General features: G+C 37.7%; 1 protein-coding gene across 2 annotated transcripts in view; it reads right to left on the bottom strand.

The window, feature by feature from the left end:
* The window catches only part of PDGFC (platelet derived growth factor C), a 135,123-nt gene that overhangs the window by 38,774 nt on the left and 69,897 nt on the right, over positions 1–26,452 (bottom strand). For both annotated transcript variants that reach the window (XM_087736754.1, XM_087736753.1), the window contains one exon: positions 17,731–17,926. In XM_087736754.1, the coding sequence (XP_087592880.1) occupies positions 17,731–17,926 (196 nt within the window). The remainder of the gene's footprint in view (positions 1–17,730; positions 17,927–26,452) is intronic.

Genomic DNA, 26,452 nt, shown 5'->3' with positions numbered 1-26,452 from the left:
GCTTCAATATGCCACACAAAGGTCCTTGCTTCCACTGGAAATGTTTAGGGGGTTCCCAAGTCATAAAAACATTGAAAGCCACTGCTCTAGAAGGTACGTCTGGTTGCAGGGCTTTAACCTGTTTCATGTCAGTTCCCCAGCTGCCCACTGACAGAATAAACACCAAGCATTTCAGCTGGGTTTCCCCTGCTGCAGCCTGAAACCCTCCAAGCCCCAGCAGCAGCACAGCCCGCTGCTTCGGGAAGGCGAGAGTGCACCGGTTAAAGCACGGCAAGCATTTGGAAGTTCACAGCTGCAGCTTTCCGAGTCATTGTTTTACTTTTAAACCACCACCTGTATTCTAAGCACAAGCATGACACACCTCTGAGAAAGTTTCAAGATTTCTGATATTTTTGTTCTCTTACATGTGTAGTCATATACTAAATACGTCTCATGGAAATCTAAACTGGTAAATAGCATTCAATCCTTTTCAAGGGCACAAACAGTCCTACCTCTGGCAATAGCAAATACCCATATTTTAAAAAACATGCACACACACTCTACCAAATATGCCAAGCAATATTTAATGTGAAAATTATTACCTCATAAACATTTTCTACTAAAGCTTTTTCTGGATTTTTTTTTTTTTTCAGTAAAGCTAATCTTTATAATGATTCCCAGCTCCCTAGTTAGACAGCAGGCAATAAATTCTTGTGTTGCATGTTTGTGCAAGACTGACTTGCACATTTATTATCTCCGTTTAAAGGACCAGTATTTTCTCCACTTAATTAAAAATGAATGCAATGAATATGCTCATTAACTGTGTTCAAAATCCATTACTGCCATGTACCACAGTTTTAAATCTTTGCTAAACTTATGATACTAATTACTTTATCACCATCTTTTCTTCCCCCAAACAGTAACTAATTACTTTAACTGATCTATCAGTGTTTTCACTTTATGATCAGGTATACAACTTCTTACAAAAACAATGTGTACATTAATTGTACTAAGACTTTAGGGCTCAACACATTTATCAAATTGCTTTTGAGCACTGAATTTTATTTTTTTTTAAGATTGGCTTATGAGGTTTCTAAAGATAATCTTTTTTATTTTTTTAGTTAAGAATATGAAATAATTATCTACTTGTCTGATCTGCAAAGAGTGAAGAAGTCAATCATTATATTTATTGACTTAAGCTTAAGACGTCTGGGGGGTCAGGCATAGTATAGGTGTTACTGCTTCTATATAACTTACAGAGTACTCTCTATCGCACCTTTTGGTCTCCTGGTACCTCTGAAGTAAAAGAGAAACTCAAATTTCACAGTTTAAATCCTAGACCCTTAAAATAAATGCTAATTAATTCCATTACTTGAGAGGTAAAATAGAGGGGAAAAAAAGTATTCAGAAAAACCCAAATAGAATTCAGCTTTCTGATATACATGACAGATCCAGATAATTCTGTTTGTCGGGGTGTTTCTTCTATATTCAATTCCTTTCTCCTTGATCTTTGTATGTGGTATTTCTAAACACGCTGTCATTTCTAATAAAAAAATATTTCTGATTTTTCTGTGTGTTATCAGTGTTACCTTGATTGAGAGGTTTCTCAGTCACCCCACCCTAAAACCATTCTGATCACCAGAAATCCACTTGTTTCCAAGCAATCAATCTGGAAACGCTCTAATTGTTACATAGCACTCACTAGGACTGCACTGAAGTGTGCACAATTACCAACATCACTATTTAAGGGATTTACTAAAACCTATTTTTTAAGCCAATCGAATGCAACTTTCTCATGGCAACATGGTACAGTACATACAGCACAGTTTATAATGATTACACCCTTTCTGCAATGTCTCCCTCAGGACCTGTAGAGGATTTCTGTTCTTTTATGTTCAACAAACAAGCCTGGTGCTGTAGACAAAAATTTCTGTTTCCAAAAGCAAATATGAGATATGAGTATTGTTTTTTTTACGGCTCAACACAGATGTAGGTGTAGCTCCCTACACAACATAGATATTTCACTATCAGCAAGGGGAATCATTAGAAATTCTGTTTACATCAACAGAAAGAAGTCCCTCACATGTTTCCTGGACATAATGACATTTTTAGCCAGTAACTTTATTCCTGTCAGTTATCTGGGCTGAATGTGCTGCAAGAGCCTGCCAAAAGAATCTTCTGTGCAACTAAAATTCCTTGCATTGCACATCTGGACTGAAGTCTGAACTTGCTGTGAAAAGCAACAAAACAAAGTGGTTCAGATGCTTTAGCATTTACAAGATTGTGCTACATAATTCTGCAGCTTCACGTCACAGGGCTGAAGAACAGCGGGGACAACAGCATAGCCATCCAAAATTATTTCTCCATCAAGAGAAGCTTGTACTTGAAATGCAAGAAAACTAGGATAAATAACCAAGAACTGAGAAGCTATTTTCCATCTGTAATGGAGTGAAAAATGCTAAAATGCATGCTGAACCAAACAAAGAATCCTTCTTTTTTTGTGCATTGTACAAAGGAGAAAACACAACCCTCTGACAATGGCTAAAGAAATGCTCTGGTGCTGTAGCTATGTTCAATACATTATTTAAATATTACTAAGTAAAACTGATGACAAAGAGGTAGTCCAGTCTCCTTTCCTGGGATGAAAGATGCTTTTGCCTTTAGTCATGATGCTCAAAATGCCTTCCCTTATACCCGCTGCAGAACATGTATTCCTCTTCCCTATGGCCTAGGTGCCTGGGACCGTGGATTGAATTAACAACCTGAACAAAGACAAGTTATTGGAAAAGAGCAAGGATGTGATGTAAGCGACTCTAAACTTCAATGCCTTTCCAACCAGGAAATGTATTTTCCAAGGGAATAGGTTTTCCTCTCCTTTCTATACATTTTCTGTGGTTTACACTGTCATTTGCTAAACAAATTCTGACAGGCTGTTTACCTTGGCTTGCAGTTTTGTGACCTTTTTGTGGCTTCCCTCTGCCTTCGGAATTCCACAAATACATCAATGAATGTAAGAAGCAGAAACCCATGAGGTAAAACGCTTTGTCCTATCAGTGATGTTAGACCTTTCCATCTCTATATAGATGTGTGCTAGACAAAAATCTAGCACACCCATTAAAACAGTTTGTGAAAGGCGAAGTATATTTTCCCTTCCCCCTTTGATAAGAATCTGTTTCAATTTATTTATTTATTTATTTATTTAAAATGACGAAATAGGAAGTTGATAACAATCCCTGTCTTTTTTTTGACAGTGTCCTGCGGGATGCTGTAATATTTCTGTTCCAACTTGGTTTAAAGCACGTGGGATTCCAAGGTTTTCCTGGTGCCAGCACAGCACACCAAAATACCTACCTCAACTGCAGACCAAAAGCATTCAAGGTCCCCTCGCAGATCACCAGACAAACTGTTGTTGAATAGAACTTAGATGGTTTATATTTGGACAGCTTCAATTCTGGAAACATTGGAGATTACTAAAAACTCTCATCATGAAAATGTCATTTTGATGTTTTTCTAAACAAAATTTTAACACCATTATTCTAAAGGAAAATCTCCTCTTCCACCTCCATTGAAATAATTTTCATTTTGCTATATTTAAATTTCCTATGGAAAAAAATTTTGGGTTTCCACCATTTGACTTAACTGTGTACTTGTATAGACAAAACCGTAAGGGTATTGGCAACACCTTACATAGTCTTCACCTCTTAGATCACTTTTACATCACAGCTGTAAGTAATCATATTGCTCTTTGTGAAATAAACACTATATTTACATACAGAGGAAAGTAAGACCAAATGTTCAACTTGAAGACATTTTATACAATGCTTGCCTGCCTCACTTGCAATAAATTCTGGAGGCCTCCTCCAGTCAACGCAGCTCTCCAGTAATGCTCTGATGGGAAGATTCACATTTATCTGGGTGGAAAAGGGAACGCTAGAGCATGACAGAGGCACTCAAATCCATGGTATCTAATGGCAGACCCAATCTGTTTAACCATCCTTGTTATTCCCCACAGGTCAATGTGCCATACAGTCTCCAGCAAATACGCATGACAAGACAAGGGGAATGCAAAGCTTATGGACAAAGGGAAGAGCCCAGGAAGGAAGAAGGCAGAAGAGGAGAGAGCGGCATGCTGGATTAGAGGAATAAAAGCGGATTTCAGGCAAACTACAAAACCTACAGATGTAGCAACAGTTGTAAAAAGAAGAGTGTCCTGCACCATTCATTCAACAGGTGGAGAACTTTCTTCTTTTCTATTACCAGTACTGCCCCCCTCACTGAGACTAAAGTAAGTTTTCCTCAAAGACCAAGGCACAGAGCTACAAGACACATCATGTGAGATGACAATCAAAATGACACAAAAATTAAACAATTGGTAATAATGAAACTGCAGGTATTTATGCACTATTTTTTAGTTTATGTAAGAGGAAATATTACTTTTGTTATTTTTCTTTCCCTCCAATACGGCCAGGCCAGGTAGTACAACCACCCAACACCCAAGTTTGTAAGCTTCAGAAGAGCTGTTTAATTAATTTATTTGCTTTTCAAATGCATTAATTTACTTCATACTGTTTTGTATTTGTTGCCAGACAACAAAATCTACATGAACCTCAGACTGTAAAATATTGGTCCATTCAGTCCAGTCCTCCGTTCAGTCTGGTAGACAAAAAGTTCCTGAAATCACAAACCACTAGCAGTGCGCATCAGTAAAAATTAGCTATTAATAACTCCACTTGCCAGCCAGGCAGCAGAGAAAAAACTCAAATGATACAGAAACAAATTTCCTGGAGGAAGGGAAGGGAGAAGGCAACTTGGCTGAAATGGTGACCCTGCGGCAGCACCAGCAAATACTCTGTGCAGGGTAAAAGTTCAATAAAAATGATTCTGCTCAACATTATCAGAAACATTTGACTGGGGCTACTTTGAGTGACAGTAAAGAGAAAATGCTGGAAGAAAACTGTTTCTAGAAGACTACCTGATACAAAATTTTAAATATTTGAAATATTCCCTCTGGATTTTGTCTTTCCAAAAGGAAGTTCTGAAACAAGTTACCCAAAATCATTTGACTTCAGTTCCTGAGGCTCACAGCATGGGCAATTCAGCCCTAGCATTCATCTTCTTTAGGAGGGCTTGGCAGTGCCTTCAACTATAAGAGGAAACTCCTTTGGATATCATTAGAGATTATCCAACAATTGGAAAGAAAAAAAAAGAAAAGAAAAAAAAAAGAGTTATGTTCTACAATGTCTGTCATGTTTGATGTTTTAACATAAAAAGAAGAGAAAAGATGATGGAACAGCAATGACTTGACATGAAATAAATTTCCATAGTAGTACCTGTATCTGCTGATTCTACACATAGCTGTGTTTTAACAGTCACTGGAAAGAAACTGCATATTCAGATACAATCCAACTAAATAACTGATGAGGTCAGTTTTTTGTACTCAAAAAATGATGTTTAATTATACACAAATATCACTTCCAGCAATAGACATCACTTCCAGCCAATACTGCAAATGAGCATAAAAACCCCAAGTATCCTGCCATGTCTACATTTTCCATGAAATAAAGATACTCAAGGTATAAACAGAGAACATTTCTAACTGCCATTCACCAAATATGGATTGTAGTTTCTGCGCCAACATACTTTGAATACATCTATTTTAGAATATGCAGTACTGTACATTAAGAACTGCCTTATGGAAACACAGATTCATTCACAAATGTTAGATGGTTGCCATGGCACTCTCATTTAATCTTTCCTCATACTGATTAGTGAGGCTTCTAACACAACCGCACAACTCTCTCTGTATTTCTACCTTGTTATTTAGGATAAATTAAAAAAAAAAAAGCTTAATCCTTGGATTTCAATCTTCTTCCCCTTCATTCACCGTCAGCCACTTTGATCATAGATATACATTTACAACACTGCAAGTGAAAGAGAAAAACAAGACAGAGCTCAAACCCCCAGATTCTACTCTTCAAACATTTGAACACTTTTCATGAAAAGAAAAGGATGGTTTGGTTGTTTGATTTAGAGACATTAACTGTTGCATTACCATTCTCCAGTCTACCAGAAAACATATTTCCATTTTCTGTGGATCTGCTGAAAATTTGAGCCATCACGTGAAGCTGAGACATTTACATTTTGTGTAGTAGCTTTTGTCACCTAGTGAACTAGAGTCAAAGTACTTAATGCAAAAACAACTCCGAAGAAATGCATCTCTTCCCTCTCCTCCCCAAAACCCTCCTTTGTATCAAAAGCTTATTTCAGTGCCAACTGATAAACTGAGTATTGCTGAAAACATATCTTTTCCCTGATGACTATTAAATTGGCACACAAACACCTCTAGCAAATAAATCATCATGACTGGTACCTAGGCACACTGGTAAGTACTTAAGGATCCCATCTTAAGCACATGAATATCCCATAGTCTCTGAAGGCAGCTTCTGCCTTGTGGGGAGAAAAGGGCATTAACTTTTCCACAAGAATGAGAATTGTAAACAAGATACATTGGTAACTGTACTTCAGGCTCTAAAACAAAACAATTCTATATTCAGACAGCAACGCTGTGATTATTTAAGCATATGTTAAACTACTGATACAGATAAAGCATGTAAGTAAGTATTTTCAGGAATAGTGCAACCACAGAATTCAGCCCTAGATAGTCCGTGCTACAAACTAGTATATACTGGTATAACTAACTTCTATTGACAGAGTATTTCAAGCACTTGAATAAGAATCTTATAGAAAGAGACACTATAATCCTGCAGATCAAAAGCGGAGGTAAGAAGGAAAGAAGATGATTTCCCCAACTCCTCCTTTTAAAAGGCCGATTACCGAATTTCTTAGAAGCTACCTACACATATCCTCTTTGTATCAAAGAACGTCAGGTATTCTCAGTGCCAGTCAGGATAAGAAACATGTTTAGCTCTCTTTAAATAAGGATTAAGTTTAATCTAAAAATGGCATGTTATGAGTAGAAGAGAGATACAAACCAGAAAAGTTAATGAAATTTCATATCAACAGTACTACTACTACATATAAAAGGCAAAGATGAATTTGAGAAAATTGGAGAGCTTGAAAAAGACATACTAACACTTGTGACTCAGCTTGCAAATGATGCCCCAGTCCATTTACTTACCTTGGCCTTTATCTTAAAATCCAAAGGAAGAAGTTCCATGGGGAGCAAGTCTCCATCGCTCAGGGTTTCTATGCTATGCTTACCTTTTTCCTATTTGACTACAGAGTCTCCTGTAGCCATATGAAATACAGTGAGTAAAAAAGATTTTCCACAAAACTAAGAAGTCACTTGGAAAGGTTATTTTTCAAGGACTAGAAAATGGTTCACATCTACATGAAACATTTCCTTGTACTGTTTCACCTCCAATCTGTCTGCTTTCTGCCACAAACTTCATGTGTGGACCACAGATTTCTTTAGTACCCTGCACAAGTTATGAATTGAAATAATAATGCATTTAACAAAAATAGTAATAAGATAGAGCATCCTTATTGTGCTGCACGCTAGTACTATTCTTCGCCCCCTGCCCCCAAAAGGAATCCCCACAAAATTTATTATTATTATTATGTACTTATGGTACACCACCACATGGAAATGGCCATCAGAATTCAGGGTCCTACTGCACTGGACACTATACTCTCCAAAGCACATTTTCTTTCATAAAGAGGCAGCCCATTGCCCCGGACAGCGTACCAGCTCAGTATGTATCCTACATCATACAGTACTACACTCTCCAGATTTTGGAGAATGAAATGCTTTACCAACTTTTTCGCAGTACTTCTCTGTAAACTCTGGTATATTTTATCTTGGGAATTACAGTGATCATGATAAATCACATGTTCCTACTGTACAGATCAATATTTTGGACAAAACCAAAAACATCAGGGGAGCTCAGTGTTCACATCAACAGCCAAGGCTGTAAAGCATTCTTTCTAATCTACCATAAAATTTCTACTTCTACTCCCACTGTTCACAGTGGTCAGTGTATCTGTTTCAGCTTCTGTGAATCAATAATCATGTTTTTACCATTGTTTTTCAAGCAGCATTTTAAATACTTATTCTAGTATCCCAAATGGTAATTTTTTTCTTCATGCACAATCCTTATATCCTGGAATGTAGCTATGGCTCCAGTCAATGATGTGAAAAATACTGGCTAAGCAATTTCCCAACAATATTCAAAAGCATATTTTAGAAAAGAACAACAAAAAAGTTCCTAAAGGGCATTTTGAGCATGTGAAGATTTACCAAGGGCAGTGCAGGCAGCACCCCTTTCCCTCAAGCACCTTCTGATGATACAGCAGCATTACACGCCTGGTCAGGTTTCCCCTCTTCCTCTCCCCTCCTTCCTGCCTACCTCAATGGAGGCTGGGGCTCTATCTATGTTTATTTAAATGAAAACATTTTTATTTCTTTAGATCGGCGATACAATAACATATGGTCTCTTGCCTGCTACACTAGCACACAGGATTTACCAATCCAGGACAGACCATTTGTCACGAAGTCCAATATCCTGCTTCAGGACAGGCTAGTAATTGCTACTTGAACAGAGAGTGAAAAATCCCTATAATGTAACTGAGCAGTCGCATAACACTGCATGAGGCAGAAAAAACGTGTTCCCAAGCCTAGCAGGAGATCAGTTTTCACCTGAAGAGCGTAAGGAGTTTCCTCTCACTTCAGTTTACCTAGTTATAAGTTAATGGTCATAAAATCATGCAGACCTATTTTTAATCCAGCCACAGCATATGAATCAAAGGCTAGTCTGAAACCATACTTCTTAATAATTGCTGCTAGTTTACTGGTCTCTCTGTTCTCATGCTACTGTCAGGAAAGGAAGAGATCTATTTATTTTACCTTATAAAACCCCTAGGACACTCCCACAAGACCATCTAACCTTTTTTACAATAAGTAACCTTCCCTTTTGCAATTTCTCATACACATGCATCTTCTCAGCTATCCCAGTGATCAGATGAGAACAGATTAATGTAAATTGCATTACATTTCACTTCTACTTTATCCTAATGGAGTCACATCAAGTGCGAGACAGGACTGTTACTGATTTATCCGACCAACAATATTTGCTGGCAATGCTATCTAACTACCATTTCACGTGAGCAACGTCCTTTGTTAAAATGTTGATGATACACATAAAGAAGCGACCACAGTATCGAGGGAGAGAGGAAAGGAAGAGGACAAGGAGAGTAGGAGAAAAAAGAAAGGCTACGTAACAGGTGAAGAAACACAACTCTCCGTCTAGGAATAGGACAGTTGGTATGTTTGCTATTCCTGCTGATTGAACGAGAGAAAGCTCCTTATAAGCCTGACAGTGAGCCTATGGGCTTTCAGTAACCAGAAAACCTCAGGGAGGGAGTGCATGCTATGTATAAACTGGAATATATAGACACTACAAAGGGTAACTTTAGATTATGCTGCTGGGCCTGCCTTTGCAGCTCGCATTTTTCTTGACATCAGGACTTAAGAGAGCCCCACCAGAAACCGCAGGTGGCTACAGGGTCTGGCTACGTCCCTGAGCTCAGGTGGTGATGGCTCACAGTGCGTTTTTGTGCCCACTTATAACACACATTTACTTCTATTTTTTAATAAGTGGTGGGGCGGGAGCTCCCAGAGTACCCTAGACAGAAGCAAGATCCAGCAGTGCCACACTCATTTGCAAAGAAAATAACTTCAGTCTACACCCTTAGAAACACAGCCAACTACGGTAACGTGAAACAATTTTAGAAGCAATAAATTAGGATTAGGACCGTTTACCAAAATATTTTGATACTGTGGACATAGTTTACTTTATTCAAACAGCTTGCTTGAGACTGAGAGGACCAGGAAGGAATTTTAAGGAGCCTAAAATGTTTTTTAAGTCAATGAGTGTAGTCTCCGGTGTGAAAAAGGAGTAAGGGATTATGTCAACTGCCCACTCATCAGCAATCATTCTTCTAACACTCCTCTGGGCTGTGAAAATAGATTTTAAATTACTTGCAAAGTAATATCCATTATAGCGTCCTCTAGAAACAGTGGATACTAAAAATGAATGCTGGATTTACTGTAAAGGAGGGAAAAGTGGGTGGGCAAGAATGCAGTGATAGCCCCTAAGTTTGTGCATCTTGTCCTGATCACATCTTGTAAGATATGCTGTCCTCCTGTTCTGCTCACAGAAGCATCCCCTTCCTCGTGTTGCACTCTGATTTGCTTAGAGAGTACAATTTTGCAGCTATAAACCCTTTCTGCAGAACTGAGTTTACTCTTTTTGAAGCTTAAGAAATGTGTATTACAGAGTAGTCTCAGTTATACCTGTACTGCGTCTTGGTTTTCCAATTTTTTATCTTCTTTTACTGCCCGCAATATCTGCTTTGTCACCTTTACAAAACTGTTATCATGAAAGTAGTATTAAGCAACTTTTCATAAGCACTTCAGAACCCCAAGGAATGTGTATACTTCTGGATAAAGTACACACCTCTGCCACAGTGTGAACTATGGACAGCAGCTAAACCAGCAGCTGAAAGATGAGTTAGTGTTTGAATCATTTGATAATCAAGAGTAATTTTTTTCTGGAATCATGGAAAATCCAAAAGAAAGAGCTTTCTTAAAAAAATAAAACAAAACAAAAAAAAATACAAGGAACCACACTTTTGTTCAATGAAATCAGAACAGAAAAGAAACAGATTCAGTTACTTCTTCTGATGTGAAAAAAACCACATTTTTTTCTTCAAAACATAGGAAAGCAGGATGCATGAGTCTATTGGACTCTTCCGCATTCATTAAATTGAAATAATATTGTTACAACTGAAATCACATGAAAGACACAACCTTTGTAGTATTAATCTTTTTTCTTTATATGTAAAAGAACATTTTTTTAGACAACCAAAGGACTGGTCTGAAACTAATTTAACTTCTTAAAAACTTTGATCCCCATCCCCCACTCTCATCTTCCATTTAAATCCATTTAGCATTTAAACCTCTCTTGAACTGGTATCACTATTCAGTTGTACTGTAAATGGACTGAGCAACTAAAAATCAAAAACAAAAAAACCAACCTCACAAACACCAGATGAAATTACTCCACCAGCTGCCTTAACGCAAGTTTTATGGTATTTTCTACACACTGCTCCTAAAATGCCACCTTCCTGCCATGGGTGAAACATCAATGTTGCTACCAAGGACTTCAGCTTAAATTAGCTATTTCATAATAATTCTTTCGTATCAGTATTTCAATTAATCCAAGTCACTTGAATGCTAGAACTCATCCCAGCCTTTTAAATTATATGACCTCCTTTCAGACTTTGAATAAAAATGATTAACAAGTAATTGGGGGGGGGGGGACGTAAAAAAGAAATTGTGTTTGAGGAATGAGAGTTCATATGCTTTTTATAATTCCATATATTAATGGAATCAATCCTAATCCAAATGGATCTGACTCACAGAACAGAGCTACAATAAATTTTAACTTTAGTATGACTTCACCTTTGCTGAAGAAGTTATAGCCAATGATAAGACATTTAAGTATCACTGATATGTAGAGTCACCTAAACAGAGCCCAGCCCAGCTATACGTGTGGCATCTCATAAAAAATGGGTGGCTAAAATCAAACACACTGAAATTCTAAGGCAACAGCCGTAAGAAAAGAGCTTTAAGGACTGGTCTTCACTATAATATTCATCTCTGTTCTCAGAGTCTGTGGGGTTTGGTGCTGACTGGATTTTTTCCCAATTTGAAGCCTTAAAAATTCTGAGGGACTCCTCACTGTCTTCTGAATTTTCAAATAGAGGCGGCAGAAGCAACTCCTGCTTCTTCAGAATAGTGGGGGTGGGGGAGGAGGGGAAGAAAAAAAAAAAAAAAAAAAAGAAGCCTGAATCCCAGCAGCCCAGCTGCTTAGCGACATGAGTTGCCATGAACATCGTCTGCACCAGTTCCTCTTTAAATACAGAGTTCATTTAAAGGTCTTTGCCCAGTTATTCAAAGCCATCTTGAACTTTGTACTTACCCAAGAGATAACTTCACCCCCTGTAATCAGAGTCCACCAGAAGCATTTCAGGCTGCCTGACAGTAAGAACAGCCCATCAGTTGTCCAGAAAACCGTTTTCTTGGGAACTAGACCTTGATGAGGAACTCACTATCCTCAAAAGCCCCAGAATTAATACTTACTTTATGTGATGAGTTATATTTTTTTCTGAATCTGTGCTTGATATTAGTATGTTCTTTGCACATACATCAATATTGCCTCTACAATGCACTCAAGGCAAAACAAACAATGTATATTTTTTTTTTCCCTAGGGGGCGTGGAGGGAGAGGGAGTAGAATTCAATCTTTCTAGAAGATGCTGAAGTTCTTCTTTCATGCATGCGTTGATGCCATAAGGTGCTTACATGACAAGGGGCCAAACAAAAGTGAAATATCTCTCCTCTTTTTTACTGAAGCACTTAGGAGTTGCAGTTATGCATCCATATTTTACTCCACATGCTAGATGTACAGATTTGTAGTAATTACAAGAAAGGAAGCTGCACGTGGTGTAAATTACTTGTTGTGTCTTATATCACAGAGAAAGACCTCTTTAGAAAATTACATAACAAAATGTTTAGCCTTTTTATTGTGTTTACCATAACGTATCACTGCCTAGCATGCATTTAACACAATTTATGTCAAAAAAAGACAGCTAAGCAAATATTTTCCTTCTTCATAGCCACTGACTAAAGACAGTGTCTGTATGTTTCTTCTTAATACACTTGTTTCAGTCTTGTCAGACTGAGCCAAATCTTCTAATTTTCTAACCCTTGTCAACAATTTCCCAATGATACATTCATTAGGAACACATATGACTGCTGAAGCTGGTTGGATTATGGTTTCTACCACAGAAACTTGATGTTCCCTGAATGGGAGGGGATAGATTAGGCACAGTTCAGTCACAACAGATCTGAAGTGAAGGCAAGTAGTTTACAGAAACATTAGGGAAAAGGGAGGTAGGCTCTGTATCTTAAAGCATCATCCTAAGAACCCTCAGAGGAAGAACATTCCTGGTATTAAGAGTTAAGTATATAATGTGACGTGAAAAGGAAAAAAAGGTCACAGTACTACTCACATAGATTTTACCCCATGTTAGAATTGACAGCTGCCTTCAGCTTAACTAATTCTCTTCAGGCAAAAGTTCTACATATTGCCCATATTAACTAGACAAGCTTTGGGAATTCTTCCAAAACATTTTAGGTAAATGCTTCACTTATATAACTATATGAACAGATTCACATATGCAGCTGCTAAAAGCCCTCCCTCTGCCCCCCCCCCCCAAAAAAAAAAAACAACACAAAACAGACTATAGCTTATACTTCAAATTATTAGAGGACTGAAGAGAGTCAGGAATGAGTATAGCTATCCTAAAATGAAGACGATAGTCAAATGGCATCTATTATTCAACTATTGGTTGGTTCCACATTCTTTTACTCATGTATTTTATCCATATAATCTTATCTACAGTAATTGCACTTTGGATTTGTGACACATTTCTGTGCTTTATTATATATAATAAAAGTCAAACAGACTGTAATCATCTGATGATTAGAAAGAACAGCTGCAACCACCACTAAGATGAACAACTAGAGCCATTCTGTGCACAAGGAGAGAGCAAGTTTGGCACCCTTTCCTAACATAAGATTTTTTTTTTTTCCTTTTCCTATTGCAGCCTTGTGTTGTAATGTTCCAGTGTCCAACCTACTCACAACATCAGACTGCCTGTTAAAGGCAACTGTAGCATCCATGTTCTTCCTGGAAGAAAGCTAAACCTGCGTCTTCCTGTCACAGAAGAGTTTATCCCAAAGCTTTTATCACTGCCTATTCTCAGAGACAGAAAGCAACAATTTTGGATAACAAGCAACAATTGAGCAAAAATCAGTCCCTCCTGGTCAAGGAGAGTTATGGCATCTCCCTGATGACAGGAGCTGTCAGGCACAGAAGTTTAATGGCCTCATGATTAAAACAGCGTTGAGGGGCTAGCATCATGAAAATAATGACCTGTCATATCAGCTATCGTATCAGCAGAAGAAAAGCTGCTTTTCTTCATCAGAAAGGGTGGACATACGAATGTAAATCCACTATGCCTCTGTTAGCTAGAAATTCCCTTATGTAAGGAAAATTCACTGCCAGTTCTATCATCCAAACAGTATGGCACAGAAGAGCCAGAAGATTGCATCCTTCTCCTTTTTTGTTTGTTTGGTTTGCTGGGGGATTTTTTTGTCCATAACCTTTTTCTTTTGCAAGTCAGCAACTGAAATCAAACAAGGTGTACAAGGCTGAAATTCCTGCAATATTGCAGAGAATCATATATCCGTATTATCAACTAAATAACCGAAATCCCCTCTAAGATACATGCATGGATCTATTTTCCAAGTAAATTGGAGTTTGTGTTCACTTTGGAAAGGACACAGTGGGATTCTTAACATTTTGCCCAGAGAAAGGATACAGTGCATATGAAGTAGAACTATTGTAAAAAAAATCATTAGCTGTATTTTAAGCAATGCAGAAATGAACTGCAGAAATTTCAAGCACATCACAACTGTAAAACCAGGACAAAAATCACCTGGAGAAATACAGGCAAAAGAAGTTGTTTGTTCTAAAAAACCTATAATTTAAACTTTGTTTCCAAAACATACAGAACACAGCAATCGTGTTTAAGACTGGTGAGAATTAGCACAACAATTAGGACTATGCGTGTTAATGCTGTTCCTGGTAAGGCTGGGTAAGGATGGCTGGTCATAAACATAGAATTTGCTGTCATGCAAATGCTTTACCTTAGTAAATACACTAAGTTGAATTGCACGTAAAAACAGAATGGAAAAAAAGCCATGCAGGATCACTCTAATTCAGATTCAGGAAAGTATTTAAAGTGGAGACTAGACTGGTACCCTCAATGTACTTGTAAAATATGATATTCATTCTAGATGAAAAGACCTCACAGAATAGCTTGAAATGTCAGAACTGACTTTGGAGAAATGCGAGCGTGGAGGTCAGGTCAGCCAGATACAGGCAAAAACTTGCCATAGCTTCAGGATACATCTCAGACATTTCTTATTCACCACTACCATTGTTTTCCTGTTATAGAACTACGTTAAGCAAAAAAGTCTTACATAGCTGGATATGTTGGTTTGTCGGTTTGTTTTTTTTTTTTTCCTATGTGTGAGCAATATTTGAATTATGATGAGATTTAAATTATCTCAAACTAATATACTCCAGCATATTCTCTCATCGGCCCAGTGAGCTGACACTACAGGGCGTTACAGTGACAATGGAGAAAGCTCTGGCATTGCACAGAATGTGCAGCTTAAGCAGCAGGTAGAGGAACTGAAAACTGCAGCAATGACCACTGCAGATAACTCATGAGGTCCTCTCATACCCTATAGAAGGGGGAGAAAGATATCCTGGCACAAACTGTACACTGTAGCATAGAAAGTCTAACGTTACTTGGCTGCAGCTTTTACCTAGTTTCAGTCATAGGTCAGAACTAAAGGATCAGGTCACTGTTAGGTATAGAGTTATAATACATTAAATTTCTTGTCATATTTTATTCCGTCCTTTGTTATATAAACTTGCCTCTGGAGAAACTGTTGAGTACTCTACAGCAACGATACTGATTTGTGTGTTTCAAGATGGCAGAAATACCATGGAGTAATAAATAGTATGGGATGCAGTCAATAAAAACCCTTAGCTTTTTTACAGAAGGTACTGGAAAAAAGATTAAGTCATTTTTTTAGGAACTATAAGAGATAAGAAATGCAAGACATTACTTATAAAGAGATATTACTTTGATAACTGGTAACTTACTTGGCCTGTATAGAACTGTTTTACATTGTTAAACTCTGTTTTAGTTATTTCCTCAACTTGTCAATTATTTACATTCCCTTCACATCAAACAAGGTACACTTTCTCTTTCTTTACTGAGTTTGTTACTGAATTTAAATTTCATAGGAACCCTAGCTATGTTTTTTCTTTTGGTTAAAAACAACAATATAATTCTTTTTCAGAAGGTCATATCTTCCAAGCAGAAAAACCCAATGTATCCTCAAAAGTGCACATATCAGTAGTTGCATTCATACACCTTCCTGGTATCCCTGCACAACTGTGAGTACAATAAGATTACGACCAAGTGAAGATTATGAGTGACTTATTACTGTTTCTTAATTTGACCAGTACTTTTGTATTCATCACATTGTTTACTTAAAATAAATGTACTCCCATTAAAATATTACTCTAGTTATAATATTAAAAATACTTTAACTTATCTTACTTTTTTCTTTGCAAGTGGACGAATGAGTCACCCTACCTGGATTTTCTTTCACTTGCCACTTCACTCTGCCATATGCAAAGAAAAGAAAAAGCAAGCTAAGTTTTCATTTAAAGAAAAGAATTATTGTGCAAAGGGAGTGCACTCATCTGAGCAAACATATGTTTATAGTACTTAGTATTTTAATTCTATTTGACATGGCCTTGACAATTACTCCCGTCAGAATTATGAAAGAAAGATATCTGTCCATCTGTTATGAACCTCAGCTCCCAAATTAAGGATAAGTGCAAAAATAATCTCTAAGAAATTAGAATTTGTTGTCACAAGTTGATTCAAGATACAAGAACACCTGAATATCAGTTAATTAGAAAAGCTGAAGCAAGACTCAAATCAAGTGTATATACAAGGTACTCAAAAATAAAACCCCAAACAGAAAAAACAAAAAAAAACCCCCTACTTTGAAAGAAAAATCTTATGTGAAGTACCTCTCCAGGAACACATCAAAAGAGGATATGCTATTCAAATGACATATTTTATCCGTTAATTTACTGAAAAGAGTTCAGACAACGTACCACTGTCCACACATTGGGTTTTTTTACGATGTGTTGCTATGATGGCAGACAGATACAGGATACAGGCGTTTAGGAACTCTCCCCTTTCACCCACCCACAGGAAGCAAATACAATGTCCGCCCCTACTGCCTCACAAAATATCCAAAACATGACCAATCAGATGGCTTGGTTCAGAACTACATCCATCCTGATGCCTGTTATGTCACGGTTGTTTCTCTCCCAAACTACGAAGCCTTTGGCTGCAAAGCATAGGAAGGAAATACAGATTCCACAGGTCCTACAGAAACCTGTGCCAGTGATTGAGCAGGCAGAATACTTATTGAAGTTGGGGAAAAAATAATACCATTGAGGAATGTCAATTAATGCAATACTGTAAGTGCTGTTTTTCATAGAAAACTGAGAACTTGACCACTAAAGGCCATTAAAACATTGTGCCGTAGGGTGGGTTTTGTTTGGTGGGTTTTTTGGGTTTTTTTGAACAGGGATGTTGTAGTTTGTGTCATGACCTGAATTCCACTTCAGGTAACTTGCTTACCCAAATTTTCTCTGTAAAAATTAGACATTCATTCCTCTAACATTCTGTCAAGAATACTCTCCCAGGTGTCAAAGTTTTTATTTGAGAGAGTAAATATTTCACATTTTTATATCATAATGTATCTGTGGCCCAGATACTGAATGCAGAAGGAAAATGGGGGGACCCCAAAGCTTTCAAACATGAAATTCTTCTCTACCAATGCAAAAGAAAATCATAAACTAATACTTTAAAAGATGCATTTTTATAAATATATTGACATGCAGGTGTCACATTTCTGCAAAACTCAAGCAACGCTTTTGTTCCACCCCCTAAACCCCCCTTCAGATTCTTCTGAGTTAAAGGAAAAGTAACTTACTTGCAAATGTCATCTTCTGGGTCCTCAAGCCCAAATCTTTCATCAAAAGTAAGCTGTATCCATACATTTTCGTCTACTGCTACTAATCTCCACACTAGTACAGTATTGCGTGGGTATGTGTGTGGAAACTTGGGGCTGTGAATACTTCCATTAGTAGTCACAGTAATTATCTTCTCATGCTGAGGATCCTGCACACCTATAGTAAAGAGAGAAAACAGATGCATCAATAGTCATTTCTTCTCCTTTTCCTGAACTGTTTGTATAGTATGAACAGATAAAGACACTTTTGTTTTGTTTGCTTTGCTTCATCTTGCAAGGAATTTCTGCTTGGAAAATCTATATCGTATCAACAACCCAAAAGTGAAAAGTATTACTTTGCTGGCAAAAAGTCATTCAAACCCAAGCCTCAACTGCTGTTCAGAAAGCAGAACAGAAGTTCAAGTGGAGATAAGAGAAATGTGACGGCAAACACTTGAATGCAAGACTGGACTCCTCACAGAAGCCCAGCAGCCCAAGGGACTACATCACGCAACCTGCTGGTGGTTTCAGTTCTTTATTACTGAAGAGCGCACAGAGATCACAGGAGGGTACAGGGAGAGGTCTGCTCACACCTACCACCGAAGCGACGGTCTAAATTTGTTTTTTGTTAAAGGAGACTGTCCTACATTTGTTGAGTCCAGTGATACGGATTTTGATGGCTGCCTCCTTCCTGAGGGCTGTATCAGAACAAAGTTATCCTGATACAGGAATGAAACTGGGACATGCTTGGGAATCTTGGGAAAGTCACCAAGTGTAAGATATTAGGCATTTACTGACAAGCCTCAATCGAGGGCATTCCTCAAGATTCTTCACAGCATTTAGACTAAACACATGCAAAATTAAATGAATGTTTTACAATGTGGCAGCAAATGAATTCAAGAGAAATAAGCTAACTGCATTTGATTTTTAAAGCTCACAGTAGCACTGAAACTACTGAAAAGACCTCTTCAGGTTATGGATTCATAACTGCGAGGAGTTACCAAAAGGAAAGGACTCCGCTGGTGAGCAGCAGCTGTGCCTTTCAGAGCCTCAACAACTCTCTTCACAGTAACTCAAGAAAACTCATTCTCGAGTGCCCAATATTCACAGGAATTCACATTCAGCAGCTGGAATAAGCTCATATGGGGTATTTAGCTGCAAAAAAACAGGCATTGACCTAGTATGGATACATTTTAATATTGTCACATATAATGACGAGATCTCTAAACTACAAAATTTGATTCCATCAAATGAAAAACCCCTCCTTATGCTATAGCACATGGCTTTTACTATCTTTGGCGTTTTCTAAAAACCTGTATACAGTCAGGTTTGACATTTCGGTCAGTAAATCGCAGGAATTCTCAGAGTTACCTATTAATTAGTAACAAAATAAGCTTGTACTTTTGTACCGGAGAGTTATTAATACTATTTTGTTTTCAGCTATTCATTGTCTCTTGCAGTTAGATACTTTATCTTATTTTTCAGATCGTTTTATAACCAGGATTATGATGAACATTCATTTGAAGCTATGTAAGACACATGATTCAGTCTACAATGAAAACATACACTGCAATTGCACCTTATTATAGCTACATGTAAAGGCTGACAGCCAAATAAATGTACTGCAAAGAAAAGAAGGGCATAGAAACAGCCGTGCTATTTTAAAAGAATTAATCTATACTTAAATGTAATTTAAAGCCTGACAGACTTTTGCCTTCTATTCTGATGGACTGGTGCCTTCTACTTGTGGTATGAAAATGGTAAATTTTCTTTTAAGTGGAATTGCTGCTTATATAAAACTGATGGAGTGTGGTCTTGCCTTGCAGAGGACTGTCTGTCTTGTGTACAAGTAAGACAGGACAGCATGCAGTAGTAAGTAAAAAAGCACAAAAAAAAGGCACAAGAAACAGATTCCTAATTTAGACACTTCATTGGGCTTTTGTTAGCTGAGTCACAAGCATTTTTCTATAATGTACAGCATGTCAGCCGAGCACTGCACGCTAAACACGGGAGCCAACAATAATAAAAATGACTTTCCCAAAGATTAGTACACCAGAGTGCTATTTCCAAAGTATGCAAAGGACCACCATTTCAGACAAACATGTCAACGTGTGGTGTCTGACGACACTATAGTCAGTCGATCGTTTTGTCTTTAAAAGCACACACAGGATTACAAACCATGTTATATTTCACAACACATTAAGAAAGTGTTTTCTTTTGTATCATCAAGACAATGATAACAACAGCAAGTAAGGACTGTAAGTATTCCAGGCATATCAAATGAGAAATCAATAAAAAGGGGCAAAGGCATATGGCAATTTAGTGAACAGAAGTTGCAGCATCTCTGGGGTCTTCAGCTCCTCCATTTGTAAAGGAAAAATATCTATTTACTTTAGCACAAAACAGTGTTCCATGAACATATCAAATTCCCCCACACAACGCTTGCTCCACTTCAAATATTTGCTCTCGCACAGTGGAATTCCTTCTCTTACAGAAGAATTATTTTGTATGACTACAAAGGCAAGTAATTGCTGTCACTGGAGAATGAAGCTTGTTATTTGTCTTCAGATAAGCCACAATATACCTTTTTATTCATTCTACATAAATCGTACCACTGTACCACAAAAAGCTAGCCTTTTCCTACTGAGTTCATGCATGTTCTGAAAATTTCTTTTGAGGAAGTTGTGTGAAGAGCACAGCTACCTGAATGTGGCTAAGATGAGACTATAGTCTCTATTCTTTGTGGAATGACTTTGCAATTCCTGGCTTTATTTTAGGGATAAATCAGTCCTAGTTACACTTTAGAAGGGAGTAACAAGTTCAGTCAGGTTTACAGTGGTCAGCTGTGTAACTCTAAAGCTATATACATTGCTGCCATGATCCGTCTGCCTTTCCATTAACAACCATCACCTCCACTCTGCCTCCCCAAAAAACGAAGGAAAAAAAAAAAGATTATTACTGTACAGACAGCATTGAACAACCCTGAAGAATCAGTTTAGGCAAGTACTGAGGCAGGCAAGGCACCGCCTCAGCCAGGGGGCAACAATACCACGCAAGGGAAATGGGGACAGGCAAGGACCAAAACAATGTATTTGCATCTTCAGTAAAAAGCTTCATCAGAAGATGGGCAACTGAGATCACCTGCAGTAGAAAGTCCTGGAAACGGAGCACACTAGATGGGAAAAAACCCTAAGCTGACCCAGTGATATGACACAGTAACGCTTATTAGGAAAGGACAGCACACACTTAACAGAGCCTGAAGTTGAAGAACGAGTCGCCGCAGTCGTCTTTGATGTGGTACAAGATGCTATCACCAGATTTATATATCTATCAATGTAGAAAGTCTGCCCCTGAAAATTACAAGATTCCAGGCATTCTGAAGGCACGGCAATGCCTAACCCTTCCACCGACGTGGTAACACAGATGAAAAACCACGGTATCACCAAACAGATCAGCAGATGCCACTGTAAACTGAAATTAAACCCACCAACTAGACAAGCTCATTCCTGCCTACTTCAAAGTAGGTCTCTTCCCCCATGGGCGCAACACATTTCACAAAGATCAGCGCTGACACTTTTTAAATATAGCAAATACCTCTTTCTTAGTACGTCGTAATCGCTACATTTTAGCAAGGGTCATGGGTAAAACTCAGACAAATCACATACAGTTCAGGAGACAGACAAGGAGCTGCAGAAGAAGAGAGGAGCACCACGGGTGGAGTAACAGCCTCGGCACAGATTCACTTAAAGGCTGATTCACTTAAGAGATCACACAGTACTGGTAAAATTGATTTTTAAAACTTTTTGCTAAACCTACACTAATTTCACAACAGGACAAGATGAGCGTACTGCTAATCACGCACTGTTAATATATTATTTGGTGCATTTCATTCAATAGCCCTTGATTACGAAAATCAACTTTTAGGCCTTCAGAAACAGCATTAGCTCACTTGTGGCTATCGCTGCTTAAAAAAAAAAAAAAAAAAGCCAAATTCAAATAGAAGAAAAGTTTCAACTGTAAATATTTACCAATTAATATTAGAGCTTTTTCAGATATGTAGTAAAGTTGCAGTACATGTGAGTCCTCTGCTTTAAAACTCAGAAACAAAAGATGACAGTAACTACTTGTTCGTTACCACAGAACTTCGGAGGGAAGCAGGTTTTTTTAATTAAAGTAATCGAAAGGATTTCCTGACAACAGTCCCATATAATTTTTACAACACTCCACACATGTACAGAAACCGAGACTTTGTAGAAGAAATTCTTTGAAATGTAACATAACCTGCCATTTCTTCCTCTTTCACCAGACTTTCAAAAAGCAGTAAGCCTACTTTCAAAACTAGTAACTCAAAGCATACAGGGGTACCTCTTTCTGTCCTCTGTCTCTGGTTCAGTTGCCTCCAGGCACTTCTTAGCTATTATCTGAATGTAACAGTCAAAATGAAATTTAACTCTTTGGCTGGGTACAAAGGAAAAGCTGGAAAACGGTCTGTTACTGGCAGAAAATTGAGGACAAATAGCTCTGGTATCATTTGTATGTAAAGTGGTATCAGGGCAAAGCCACTCAAAATCATACAAATGCTGCTTTGAAGTGACCTCTGGAGATCTCCAGTCCCAGCTTCTGCTTGGGTTACTATTCCTGCTCACATCACAGCAGGTCACGCGTTTGAGGGTTGGCATTTTCTAGCCAACTCTCAAAAACCCCTGCGGATGGAAACTCCACAGGGCCTTGGGATAACCTGTTCCAGTGCTGTACTGTCTCCCTAGGTAAGATGTTTTTCCTAATGTCCAATCTGAACCTCTCAAGCTGCAATTTTTAGCCATGGGGGTTTCAGAGTTTGTTTTGTTTTTACACTCTGTGCCACTACCAGGGAGAGTTTAACTTGGTCACCCCTGCAACTGCTCCTCAGGCGATTGGGGGCCTGCTACTAGACTGCCCCATAGCCTTCTCTTCCCCAGACTAAACACGCCCAGCTTCCTCATCCTCTACTCACTGCCTGCCACCAACTAGATGTTGAGCCTTCAAGCCTGGCAGTCCAGCAGATTTTAAACCTATCTAACAAGCAGTCTGTTCTTCCAAACCGTTATGCCTCAAGTACCACAAGAAATGCTTTTGAAGCACACAGCGTTTGTTTTCATCATCGCCTTTTCAAGTAGTGAGCAAAAAAAATTTCATACAGGCTTGCTGTATCCATCTCCTAAGATAGCATTCCTAAGTGGTATGGTTTGCGGCTTTTCTGGGTTAAATCTCTGAGACACATCTAACCTTCTGTGGATTTTCCATTTTGAGTAGCTTCTCTGCTTTGATACAGCTACCTGTTTGAAATCTTGACATGATTCTTCAGGTATTAGTAAGAAATAAACATAGAGAGATGTGCGCATGCCTGTAATACACACACATATGTGCATATAATATACTCACATGATGTGTTAACTATCACAATATGATAAATTCAACTTCTAACTAGAAACCTGCTAATTTACACAGACTTACTAACTAAATTAGCAAACGTAACAAATACAAACATATAAAGTATTATATGGTTGTAAAGCAACAAGTTAGAAACATGTAGGAGAAATACTACATCTTGTTTAGATTACTCCTTCCTCTAACACACACTTACCTCACACACTTGAAAAGGCATGTAAAAAACCTCCAGTTCACACAATTCAAAATGAATGTATAGAGGATGGTATTTCGTTTTTAAACCCTACAATTTAACCTATTCCTTTTTTCTTCAGTTACTATTTTGAGTTTAAACTTGTACTGTTACCTTAGGCACTGAATATCATACACTATTTAACTGCTGGCTAAAGGTCTTTCTGCTGAAGCTGTGTAAAGAACATTATGTCAAGGACTGCACACAGATGAAGTGAGCAGAGAAGCAAAAGCTTTCTTATCAGTCTTCGGGAACCCTAAGTTTTGGCAGTTGGCCCAACAGGGAAGGACAAAAGGAAGAAAAAGAAAAGGAAAAAGAAAGAAAAAGAAAGGAACTGTAGTAACAGATTTAATAAAATTTCCGAACAGCTGCATGACTTAACATCTTGCAGAAGATAATCATGACTAATCATACACTAACAAACCTTCTTTGATTCCAAATTGCATCAAGAAACAAAAATGAGTTTATACTTTTACTTTACAAGTTTATGCTTTATAACCTTCAAGTGTTCTGCCAGCCCTTTGCCTAGTACTCTGGCTTCTGCTCAAAGAAGAGGATGGCAATTAAACAGGGGGTTTTGCACACGGTAAATCTTCTTGCAATAAAAGTAACCTCTATTGAGATCTGTTTTCAGACCAAACTCTTTTGGAAGGCAGTCTTGGTCCTGAACTTCTCAATATCTTTTAAAACTAGATAAATACTACATTTTAGCCAAGATAAAGAATTCCTTTTGCTAAATGTTAGATGAGGTAACTTTTTGGTGTTATCACATGCTTAAGATCTAATTATTCTACAGTGTTTCAATAAGCATTTATTCCAACGGCCACAGGTAAAGCCTTGGCTGCACTGGAATCAATATTAAAGCTCCTGCTGATTTGAATATGAAAGGAATTCCGTCTATATTAAACACATAAAGCTGTTGGAATAATTATTTTATAATGGACTGATAATAATATAATCTGCTTTTTTCAGTCATGGGCCAATAATTATCCTGAAAAAAAAAACCGGATTATTAGTATGTTTCATACTCATATAATAAATATACATTCCAGTCATTCAAAAATTAACAAAAAGCTCTGCAATATGACAATTAGCAGTTAAACTTATTAGAGCAATATCCTTCTTTTCTCTTATGGATAAAACAAACGTCAAACCGGTACTTTTCATAATATTTTTTCACATTTGTTCTTGCCTCAGTTTTTTCCTAATAACAATATTATACGGTAAGTAGCTATCACATAACATACAGACGCTAGTCAAGGACTGCTCTCTATCTCTGTACTCTTCCATTAAACTGCTAGCTTGAGAGACTTGAGTCATCTCAGACAGACAAGGCATCACTTAAGGAAAGAAAATTCTGGCCTCTTCCCCAACCCAAAACTATTTAGATATTTAATGAATTATTCCAGAACCATGAGTTGTGCTGGAGGTACAAACGAAGAGGCAAGTATATAACATTTCCAGCAGAAAGTGCTGTGGGAGTTTTATAGGCACTATATTATAGTTAATTCCAGTAAGAACAGAATTATTTGTAGGTGCACTGCTATACAGAAATGCAAAAGTATTGATAACTGTAAGAGCATACCTATTTAAAAGATTACAGATTGGATATTAAAAAGTCTCCTTGCCAAATACAGGCAGAATAAAACACTGAGAAGCTAATCTGATTCCACATTTGTACTTTGTAAGCAAGAAGAAAGCACATCAGGCTACCACCAATGCACAAACTTTTAATTTTTAATGTTATTATTTTCTGAAGAAATATTCTTCAAGAGAAGAATAATTCTTATTCTCTATTTTTTATTAGTCATATATGGTTTGGATAACAGCTAGGCATTTAACTCTCATCTATATGCCACTACTGTATTAGATACAGTAGAAGAATCATTCAAAGTTGACCAGCCAGGATGAATGAGATAGACCTAAAAATACTTGTTGTATGCACAGCAAAAGAACATCTGTTTATACCCCTATTTTTCTTCACTTTAAATGATTTACAATTCATTTACAATACGGTCTCTAAATGCCCAAGTAGTATCTGGGACTGTGATGACAAGCACAAGCCATAACAAGATGTGTAACTACTCGAACTAATTTTTTAGCTCCGAAGGGGGGAGGGATGGAGGGAGAAAGAATGGAAAGGAGAGGAGAGAAAGAGGGGAGAGGAAAAGGAGGAAAAGGAAAAAAAGGAAAAAAACCTACTGTTCTGAATGAATCACTTCCCCTGCCTTTTCAAGGATTGGCAGCTCGTGAACAGCTCCATCATCAACAGTATCAAGGGCAGACAATAGATGTAATCAGCTTAAATACCTGACCTTCACCCATCAACAACATGAGGTCATCACGACTTCCTCATCTTCCTACAACAAGACTTCTCTTAACGTTTTTCTTTTCTGCTGTATTCCAGAGCATCAATTTGCGACATAATATTTTTGATGTTTTCTGTGTCCTATTTTCCCTTCCCCTGCAGAAGGGGGAAACGTTTTACGTATTCTGCGCTCACAGGTCCCTCTATGCAAGTTGAAACAAAGTATACAGCAATGGATCCATTTCCCAGGTGTATCTTGTGGAAGATCAGAACAGCAGGACGTTCAGTCTTACTTAATAAAGAACAGGTAAAATGAGTAGTCCTCAATGACAGTGAAGCTCAGGAAGGCACAGGCTTTTGAAAGCTACTTACCCAGGTTTTAACAAACCCATTATTAAAATGGTCTGGGATAGGAGAAATTGCAAGTCTCCTTGGAAAAGTACAACTGACTATACATGAAAAACATTGTCAATAGAAAAGACAGGCTGTAAGATTTAATGCTGAGAGAGACCAGGAAGCAAGAACAAAGAGTAAACCAGGAAAACGGTTGCCCGGCTGGAGATATGTTATCTCTTACGAGATATAAAAAGTTATTTATTTAATTTATAAAGAAAAAAATGTATTTTTAAAGTCCTATGTTGTTGGGAGGTTTGGGTGGAAAAGTTAGTGAATATTTTCAAATATGTAATCTTTCCAATTCTTCTGCTACTCTAAATAGTTTGGGTTTATTGGGTTTT

The sequence above is a fragment of the Nipponia nippon genome, unplaced genomic scaffold (genome assembly GCF_047370975.1).
Source record: "Nipponia nippon isolate SJK-2023a ecotype South Korea unplaced genomic scaffold, ASM4737097v1 scaffold_6, whole genome shotgun sequence".
Classification (NCBI taxonomy): domain Eukaryota; kingdom Metazoa; phylum Chordata; class Aves; order Pelecaniformes; family Threskiornithidae; genus Nipponia; species Nipponia nippon.
This window is presented reverse-complemented; position numbering and strand designations above follow the sequence as displayed.